Source organism: Macrosteles quadrilineatus, unplaced genomic scaffold, assembly GCF_028750875.1.
Source record: "Macrosteles quadrilineatus isolate MER2022 unplaced genomic scaffold, UCM_ALF_1.0 Scaffold_202__1_contigs__length_189345, whole genome shotgun sequence".
Lineage (NCBI taxonomy): Eukaryota > Metazoa > Arthropoda > Insecta > Hemiptera > Cicadellidae > Macrosteles > Macrosteles quadrilineatus.
In genome coordinates this window covers 48,266-58,739 of record NW_026542795.1, presented here as the reverse complement: position 1 = coordinate 58,739, position 10,474 = coordinate 48,266, and the positions used below count along the sequence as shown (strand labels likewise).

General features: G+C 39.7%; 1 protein-coding gene across 1 annotated transcript; it reads left to right on the top strand.

The window, feature by feature from the left end:
• Positions 1–601: 601 nt before the first annotated feature.
• Positions 602–3,859, top strand: LOC128982225 (uncharacterized). The gene has a single exon (XM_054401292.1). It carries the CDS (start codon positions 602–604, stop codon positions 3,857–3,859), a length of 3,258 nt encoding a protein of 1,085 aa, XP_054257267.1.
• The last annotated feature ends 6,615 nt before the right edge of the window (positions 3,860–10,474 follow it).

Here is a 10,474-nt window from a genome sequence, read left to right as displayed (position 1 = left end):
AACTAGTGTATCTGTGTCCCTTTCACTTTTCTCTAGGCATCTGACTACGATGGATGTAAGTATGGCTGATAATGTATCCGATGAAGTAGTTGAACCCGTTAAAGTAGTTGAGCCTGTTACTTTGATTAGTACTGATCAAACTTATGTAAATAAATTTAGATTGTATGGAAGTAAAACAGTATTTAAGTTCACTAATCCGCCTCCAGAGACTAATGAGATTGATTGGTTGAGACAAGGGTTTGCGCAAATTGTAAATAGTATGAAAGAACAAGCATTTGAAAACGATCAACTTGGGTTTACTCTACAAAGTCTCAACTTGAAATCAAAAGCACCTGGCTATGTAAATTTTCGTCCGGCTACTGAAATTGATGAAAATGTTTTGTGGCAAATCTTTGGTGGTATTGTGCAATCAAACTCTGAATCCATCAAATCTACCGACACCTTTAAAGTGGAATGCACTAGAATTAATCTTCCTGTAGGTTCTGGGAGAGTAAGGCCTGGGTTTTACAATACGTTTGATGAGGAATGCAAGTCAAGACGGGGAATTGTTGTCATTAATAATAAAGATAAATTGTGTTTACCCCGTGCAATTGTAGTGGCTATGGCCAATGTAACCAAAGACCCCCTTTACAATGCAGTTAGAAAAGATGATGGGAAAAGACAGACTGTTAGGGCTCAGGAACTTGTGTGTCGAGCCAGGGTTGAAATGCCAGAGGGTGGAGCTGGGATCCCGGAACTTGAAAAATTTCAGGGGTTTTTGAGAGACTACAAAATTGTCGTGTACAACTATGACAGGAAAGGACGTGATGTCTACTTTGAGGGAAATGTAGAAAACCCCAAGTTCAAAATTAACTTGATTTTTCACAATGGACACTACAATGTGATTAATTGTTTGACTGCTGCTTTTGTTTGTAATTATTTCTGTGAAGCCTGTCATGTACCCTACGACCATAAAAGAGAGCATCGTTGCTCAAACATTTGCCCACAGTGTCAAACTATCTCACCTCCTTGTGTAGTGGAGAGTGGTGGTGTTCTGTGCCCTAAATGTAACATGACTTATAAAAATCAGAGATGTTTTATCGCGCATCAAGCTGATAGATGTAAAAATGTAAAAAAGTGTCTAGACTGTGGGAAATTGGTTTTGATTAGAGATCGGTCTAAGCCTCATAAATGTGGTGAAGTATATTGCAAACCTTGCTGTTCATTTGAAGACCCTAACCACAAATGCTATATGAAACCAGACACAAGAAAGCCTAAATCCAAAAACTTTTTGTTTATTTTCTTTGACTTGGAAACCCGTCAAGATGAGTCCCTGCCCTCAGATCCCGAGTCTAAATTGCATCAAGTGAACTTGTGTGTGTCACAACAGTTTTGCTATCAGTGTATTGAGGCTAAATTTTGTATGGCTTGTAAAAATCGTACGCGAGTGTTTAGTTCTGAACCAGTCACTCAGTTCATGGACTATGTGATGCAAGTCCGTAAAAATTTTAAAGATGTCTGTGTCATCGCACACAATGGGCAGGGCTTTGATTTCCAGTTTTTGCTCAAGTATGTGCTGGAGGATACGAAGTTCACTCCGAAACTTGTAATGCGGGGAACTAAGGTAATTTTGATGGAGATTGACAATGTGAGGTTTGTTGATTCACTTAGTTATTTCCCTATGCCTCTTGCTGCACTACCTAAAGCCTTTGACCTTCCCCCGGAAAAGAAGAAAGGCTATTTTCCCCACCTCTTCAACACCCTTAAGAATCAAAATTATGTGGGTCCTATGCCGGCAAAGGAGTTTTACTGCCCAGAATCTATGTTTGAAAAATCACACAAAGATTTTGAAAGATGGTATAATGATCAGGTTGGAAACCACGTTACATTTGACTTTAAGAAAGAAATCCTAGAGTATTGTATGTCGGACGTTGATATCTTGGCTCAAGCTTGTTTAAAGTTCCGTTCAATTTTCCTGCAAGAGTGTAATGTGGACCCGTTTCTCGAGGCTGTAACCATTGCCAGTGCTTGTAACTTGGCCTTCCGTCGGAAATTTTTGAAGAAAAATACCATCGGCATCGTTCCTAAAAACGGCTATAGGCTTACAGACGCCCAATCGGCAATCGCGTTACAGTGGCTAACGTGGGAAGAGGAGAAACGTGGAGTTAGAATAGAACACGCCGGCCGTGGAAAAGAAGTTAAGATTAGTGGAATGAAAGTTGATGGTTTTGACGGTCAAAATATTTATGAATTTCAAGGCTGCTACTGGCATGGCTGCCCTAAATGCTTTCCCTATGATCGTGAACTTGCTTTGAAAGAGGATCCCTCTGACTCACTCCATTTGCGGTATGAACGGACCAAATCGAAAATAGCAAAGTTGGGTGATAACGTTGTACAAATGTGGGAATGTGAGTTTAGAAAGTTAAAAAAGACAGAAAACCTGAAACACCTAGAAAAGTTGCCGATCCTCAACAATTTACCTCTGAATCCGAGGCAAGCATTTTTTGGGGGCCGAACCGGGAATGCCAAAACCTATCACAAATGCGCCGAAGGGGAAACCATTGAGTATGTGGATGTTTGCTCTCTCTATCCCTGGGTATGTAAATATGGCAAGTACCCTGTAGGCCATCCAACGATCTATGTAGGAGACAAAGAGTGTAGACAGAGAGGTCTCAATGTTGAGGGTCTATTAAAATGTAAAGTACTTCCACCTCGTGAGCTCTATCACCCCGTTCTCCCAGCCAAAATGAATGACAAGTTAATGTTTGTTTTGTGTGCGACTTGTGGAGATGGTCAGATTCAAACTGATTGCGACCACGAAAGTGGTGACAGAGCACTTATTGGGACCTGGACCATGGACGAAGTTCGTAAAGCTGTAGAAAAGGGTTATGTTGTGCTTGACATGTATGAACTTTGGGAGTATAAGGTAGCCACATATGAAAACGGGGGATTGTTCACTGACTTTATAAATACATTTTTAAAAATGAAACAGGAAGCATCTGGGTTCCCTAGTTGGTGTGAAACCGAGGAAGATAAGGATCAGTACGTTGACGATTATTTTAAAAGAGAGGGTGTCCAACTGGAAAAAGACCAAATTATCAAGAATGGTGGATTGAGGTCGTTAGCTAAACTGATGTTGAACTCTTTTTGGGGAAAATTTGGACAGCGTGAAAATCAGACCAAAGCTACAATCGTCAGGGACCCTAAAACACTTTTCAAAATGTTAACTAGCCCTGAAATAGATGTAAATAGAGTACAGATTGTCAATGATAAGGTTCTTGTTGTCAGCTGGGAGTATATTGAGGAGGTTGGGGAGCCATTGCAAAATGTAAATGTTGTGTTGGCAGCTTACACCACAGCCCAAGCGAGATTGAAGCTCTATGAGCATCTAGATGCTCTGGGTGGTCAGGTATTGTATTATGATACTGATTCTGTACTATATGTATATAAGGGTGGTTTGTACAGAGTCCCCACGGGAGATTATCTAGGGGAAATGACCGATGAGTTGGCCGAGTACGGCCCTGGATCATATATAGTAGAGTTTGTTTCTGGAGGTCCGAAAACCTATGCATACCTTGTGTGGTCAACAAACAAACAAAAATTGATTCCCGTATGTAAAGTAAAAGGGCTTACATTAAACATGAAAACTTCTAAAAAGATTGGATTTGACAGTTTGAAAGAGATGGTCCTTGGTGATGCTGCACAAACAATGGACATTGAGGAAAATAGAATCAGACGAACAAAGAATAGGAACATAGTTACAATCAGTGAAGTCAAACAGTTTAAAATTACGGGACCAAAGAGGAAACATAGTAGCAATTATGATACACTTCCATATGGGTTTAAAATTAAAAAAACTCGCCAAAATCTCAACTCCTGAATCATCACTATCACTCAAGTACTCCCAGTCCCCAACATCCACCTCGTTCCAGCCATTCCACCCTCCTTGCTACCAATTAAACCCAAATACCGAATCTGTGTCTTCGTCTTCTTTTTCTTCGCTTAAATTTAAAAATTAACAAATCCTACACCATAAATAATTTTGAATGAAATAATTTACAACCAACACTAGAGAGATCATGTTGGACACTGAACACATGTTGCACATGCTGCACATGTGTAGCGCTCCCCTCTCCACTATCGCTACATACCTTAATGGCGGCATACGCAGTTTTTCTTGGCGGTAACGGTGGTGGCCTTAGATCCAGGGGTTGAAGTTCTTAGTATATTGGCTCCAACGGCTCGCGTTTGATGGAAAACACCCACCCAAAACATGATGCGAAGCACATGGTGACTGAGATCCAACTGGAGTGGGGCTATTTTTAAATCTGTTTGTACATTGAGGCGCTCAAATCTGGAGGGACTTGGGCTACTCCTTGTGCATGTGTGAATGCTATTGGTCACTGGCGCGGCCGACTAAAAAGCCCGTAAACCATGAGTGAATGTTGGTCACTGGCACGGCTGACTAAAAAGCCTGTAAACCATGTGTGAAGGTCACTGGCGCGGCTGACTAAAAGGCCCGTAAACCACGTGTGGAGGGGTAAGTGTCATTCCACTTGGAACCTTTACACCACTATGTTGTCCCTACTCGAGTTTTCAGCTAGAACGATTACTGTTAATCTGTTTCTTTTAAATACTGTAAAGCAAGCAGCAATCCCACCTATGATTAAAGATTAAATATTCAATTACCACCATGAAAACTGCGGCTATGTCTACTACCATATTTGTTTTTTCGACAATGAAGAGTTTTGTAGGGATTTTGGAGAGGCAGCGAATATTTCTTTCCGATCGTTTGGAACGATTGTATGTGTACCAAAATTTAAAACTCCAAGAGATAGATGCACCGTCTGTGCAGCACGTCTATACAAATGGACCAGATTGAGATGTTCCTGTTTACAATCCATGATCCCATCCTTGAGAAGGTGGTAAGAGACGTTTTGGGGGAACGGAGACGGCAACTAGTTTGTTTTTGGAGGCCGTCACGAGCTGTGGCGGTGGAGGGGCCGCAGCTTTTCTGGGGGCAAATAAAAAGATAGTCTATTCTTTTTGGAACATTCTAACCATCATGTTGTCCCTGTCCGAGCTTCCAATTAGAAAGATTTACACAACCGTCATCCTTTTACTTTATGTAAAAGAAAGTGTTGATCTTCCATCAACGCTATGGCAGGACATTTTGAACTATCATAAAGAAAACTGTGGTTATGTAACCCTAAAATACTACGAGTCTTTTCGAGGCTCTAGAAGGTTATGTATTGACTGTGGAAGAATGGTTGATCTTCCTTCTCACTTAAGGCAAAGAGACATATAAGGCGATACATGTATCCAAAGTTTAAGGTACCAAAAGAAACATGCCGCATTTGCATGGCTCCTTTATTTATCTTCCATAAAGTCACTTGTAAATATTGTAAAATCTAAATGTAAAAATAAGAATAATAAACGGAGATGGCAACTAGTTGGTTTTTGGAGGCCATCACGAGCTGTGGCGGTGGAGGGGCCGCAGCATTTCTAAAAACTTAATAAGTTATCAATACACTGTTAAGTTGTATCATTTTAACAATGGATGTCAGACGTGCTATAGCTGAAGAGCTACACAAACCTGCTAGAAAGAATTACACTAGACGGAAAGTGACTCTTAAAGGGTTGAATGATTTGTACCAGGCTGATCTCGTAGAGATGCAGCCTTATGCAAAGTTAAATAAAGGTAATCGGTACATAATGACTATGATTAACTGTTTTTCAAAATTCGGTTTTGCAGTCCCGTTAAAAGATAAGACAGGTCCAGCAGTTGCCAAGGCACTTGAACCTATATTGATCAAACATAAGATGAAACACTTTCAAACCGATCAGGGAACCGAATGGTTTAATAAACATATTGGTGCTCTCATGAAAAAGTATAGAATTAACCATTATTCTACGTTTTCCGATTTAAAAGCTAGTATCGTGGAGAGATTTAACAGAACTTTGAAACAGTGGATGTGGAAAGAGTTTACCGCTAAGGGTGCATATGAATGGTTATCATTACTTCCTGATATTCTCAAGCGATATAATAACTCGGTACATAGAACAATTGGTATGAAACCAAAAGATGTGAAACAAAAGAATGTAAAGGAAATATTAAAAAGGATAAACAAGAAGGGAAAAAGGGTGGCACCAAAATATAAACTGGGAGATAGTGTTAGGATAAGCAAGTATAAAAGAGTTTTCACTAAAGGCTATCTGCCAAACTGGACAAACGAGGTTTTCACCATTTACGCAATCAAACCGACAAAACCACCTACATATGTACTCAAAGACCATAATGGTGAAATACTAAAGGGAGGGTTTTATGAACAAGAGCTAAATAAATCAAAGACCGGAAATGTATATTTAGTTGAAAGAGTGTTACAACGGAAAGGAGATAAAATAAAAGTCAGATGGCTTGGCTTTGACAAGAAAAGTGACACGTGGCTTAGTAAAAGCGACATTCTTATTTAGAACATACATCCGGTGACTGCTACATGTAGATCAAGCAGCTGCATCCGGTCGTATTTATAAACGATAGGGTGAGTGTGCTACAATCAGTTGAACACGATGGGTGTGGCGCAGCAGAGCCCCCCTTTGACGTTAAGAAACTATGACAAGTATTTTGGCGAGGGTCTGGCATCTAAAAATAAACACGGCCATCTGTTACTAGACTTAATTCGCTGCTCCTTTCAGTCCCCAGCAACTCGGGTAAAACTAATTTTGTGTTTAATTTATTATTCGATTCAAATGGTCTTCTTTTTAAAAATATCTACATTTTTGAAAATCCCTTAATCAGTCTAAATACCAGTTTTTACCGTTGGCTCTGCCTAAGCAAATGGGCCATTTTGCATATGGTGACAACAACTTGGTAGTTCATCCAAGTAAGACTAAACAGCATTCAAAAATGATATTTGATGATATATACTGTGAGAAACACGACAAATAATAAATAAATTATATAAATAAATTGGCTCAAAATTATTTTCAAACCACCTTATAGTACTGTATTACAAATTTAAATGATAAAATGCAAAGAACCGCTCGCTGGGATTCAAAAAAGGGTTAATTGAAAGGCTTCACCAAGTAAATAACCCATTACATTAGTCAAAGGACAAAAAAAAGTGGGAGGTGGCAAATCTGTTATGGAGTGGCCATCACCGTAGGCTGTTGTGGTTGGGGCAGCCTACCCCAGAGGTTAGGACTCTTGGTGAAGCTCTGGGTTAACAAAAAGAACGCGCCGGGACCCTACGGCCTAGCCTAACAGCTTACCGTGGTGTGGAAACTGGGTCACTTGTCTAAACTCCAAAGAACAGGTAGAATCTCTCCACAAACTAAACTTTGAGTTTGTCAAAGTCCAGATCACGGATATTTGTAACAAACCAGCCGCATGCTTCATCAGCATCATCAATAAAAAATGAATTACACACTCTAGATCAAATAAATTTATCGAATATTGGTTAGTACCATAATTTTACTAAACACTGTCCGTACTCCATAGTCCACACTGTGGAAGTACCTGGAAATTTAAACGATACAACGCAAAGAACCGCTCGCTGGTTAACTCGTCATCATGGTAAGGATCTGTAACATACAATGAAGGTTTAATTACAACACTTTGCATTCTTTTTAAATTATTTACACAAAAGGCTAGGAAAAGATGTTCCTGCAGAGGGAAATTCTTCATTAGAACTGGCATCTTTATCGTAACTCTGGTTCTGTTTATTCGCTCCCCAGTCGATACTAGTATTGCTTCCAAAGAGTCTCGGATATCTTCCCAAAATGCAGGTGCTGTACGGATCATTTCTAGGACATTAATATCCTCCATAAAGTGGTTAGTTAGCCATAGTGTGTCCTGCAATTCAACTCTGACAGTCTGTACTGCTGTCAAGATATCAGCTAGCTCGTAACCTTCCGGTAGATTGCAGCTCCAACTCTGTAAAATGTCGGCCAGCCTAAACTCTCGAATTTGTTGGCGGTCGGCTTCAACTTGGCACGATACACACCGAGCAGCAGACTGTCGCTTCTGGAAACATAGGTAAGTATTATTGTATGTCTAAATGTATACCTATATGTATTTTCCCCAAACCCGATCACCTTACCCTAGTTCTTCCTGTTGAAGTTGATGGTTCGGGACGAGATCGCATTCATTGCGGGAGAGCTCTCGGCAACCCTAAAGATGTTCATAATTGGGGTTCTTGAGATATTTGTACAGGGCTCAATGTAGTGTAAATTGGTGGAGGCTGTGTTGCCTGGTTCAAGCTCACGCGTGAATTACTAGCATCATCCTTGGCTTCCACAAGATGCCTGTCAATTAGAGTGGCTGTGTGGACTATGGAGTACGGACAGTGTTTGGTAAAATTCTGGTACTAACCGATATTCGATAAATTTATTTGATCTAGAGTGTGTAATTCATTTTTTATTGATGATGCTGATGAAGCATGCGGCTGGTTTGTTACAAATATCCGTGATCTGGACTTTGACAAACTCAAATGTTTAGTTTGTGGAGAGATTCTACCTGTTCTTTGGAGTTTAGACAAGTGACCCAGTTTCCACACTACGGTAAGCTGTTAGGCTAGGCCGTAGGGTCCCGGCGCGTTCTTTTTGTTAACCTAGAGCTTCACCAAGAGTCCTAACCTCTGGGGTAGGCTGCCCAAACCACCGCAGCCTACGGTGATGGCCACTCCATAACAGATTTGCCACCTCCCACTTTTTTTGTCCTTTGACTAATGTAATGGGTTATTTACTTGGTGAAGCCTTTCAATTAACCCTTTTTTGAATCCCAGCGAGCGGTTCTTTGCATTTTATCATTTAAATTTGTAATACAGTACTATAAGGTGGTTTGAAAATAATTTTGAGCCAATTTATTTATATAATTTATTTATTATTTGTCGTGTTTCTCACAGTATATATCATCAAATATCATTTTTGAATGCTGTTTAGTCTTACTTGTATGAACTACCAAGTTGTTGTCACCATATGCAAAATGGCCCATTTGCTTAGGCAGAGCCAACGGTAAAAACTGGTATTCAGACTGATTAAGGGATTTTCAAAAATGTAGATATTTTTAAAAAGAAGACCATTTGAATCGAATAATAAATTAAACACAAAATTAGTTTTACCCGAGTTGCTGGGGACTGAAAGGAGCAGCGAATTAAGTCTAGTAACAGATGGCCGTGTTTATTTTTAGATGCCAGACCCTCGCCAAAATACTTGTCATAGTTTCTTAAGGGGGGCTCTGCTGCGCCACACCCAACTGATTGTACTCAAATCAACTGATTGTGTTCAACTGATTGTAGCACACTCACCCTATCGTTTATAAATACGACCGGATGCAGCTGCTTGATCTACATGTAGCAGTCACCGGATGTATGTTCTAAATAAGAATGTCGCTTTTACTAAGCCACGTGTCACTTTTCTTGTCAAAGCCAAGCCATCTGACTTTTATTTTATCTCCTTTCCGTTGTAACACTCTTTCAACTAAATATACATTTCCGGTCTTTGATTTATTTAGCTCTTGTTCATAAAACCCTCCCTTTAGTATTTCACCATTATGGTCTTTGAGTACATATGTAGGTGGTTTTGTCGGTTTGATTGCGTTTGAATGCTGTTTAGTCTTACTTGGATGAACTACCAAGTTGTTGTCACCATATGCAAAATGGCCCATTTGCTTAGGCAGAGCCAACGGTAAAAACTGGTATTTAGACTGATTAAGGGATTTTCAAAAATGTAGATATTTTTAAAAAGAAGACCATTTGAATCGAATAATAAATTAAACACAAAATTAGTTTTACCCCAGTTGCTGGGGACTGAAAGGAGCAGCGAATTAAGTCTAGTAACAGATGGCCGTGTTTATTTTTAGATGCCAGACCCTCGCCAAAATACTTGTCATAGTTTCTTAACGTCAAAGGGGGGCTCTGCTGCGCCACACCCATCGTGTTCAACTGATTGTAGCACACTCACCCTATCGTTTATAAATACGACCGGATGCAGCTGCTTGATCTACATGTAGCAGTCACCGGATGTATGTTCTAAATAAGAATGTCGCTTTTACTAAGCCACGTGTCACTTTTCTTGTCAAAGCCAAGCCATCTGACTTTTATTTTATCTCCTTTCCGTTGTAACACTCTTTCAACTAAATATACATTTCCGGTCTTTGATTTATTTAGCTCTTGTTCATAAAACCCTCCCTTTAGTATTTCACCATTATGGTCTTTGAGTACATATGTAGGTGGTTTTGTCGGTTTGATTGCGTAAATGGTGAAAACCTCGTTTGTCCAGTTTAGCAGATAGCCTTTAGTGAAAACTCTTTTATACTTGCTTATCCTAACACTATCTCCCAGTTTATATTTTGGTGCCACCCTTTTTCCCTTCTTGTTTATCCTTTTTAATATTTCCTTTACATTCTTTTGTTTCACATCTTTTGGTTTCATACCAATTGTTCTATGTACCGAGTTATTATATCGCTTGAGAATATCAGGAAGTAATGATAACC

Coding starts and splice junctions, on each gene's coding strand:
- LOC128982225 (XM_054401292.1), top strand. CDS start 602: ATGGCCAATGTAACCAAAGACCCCCTTTACAATGCAGTTAGAAAAGAT.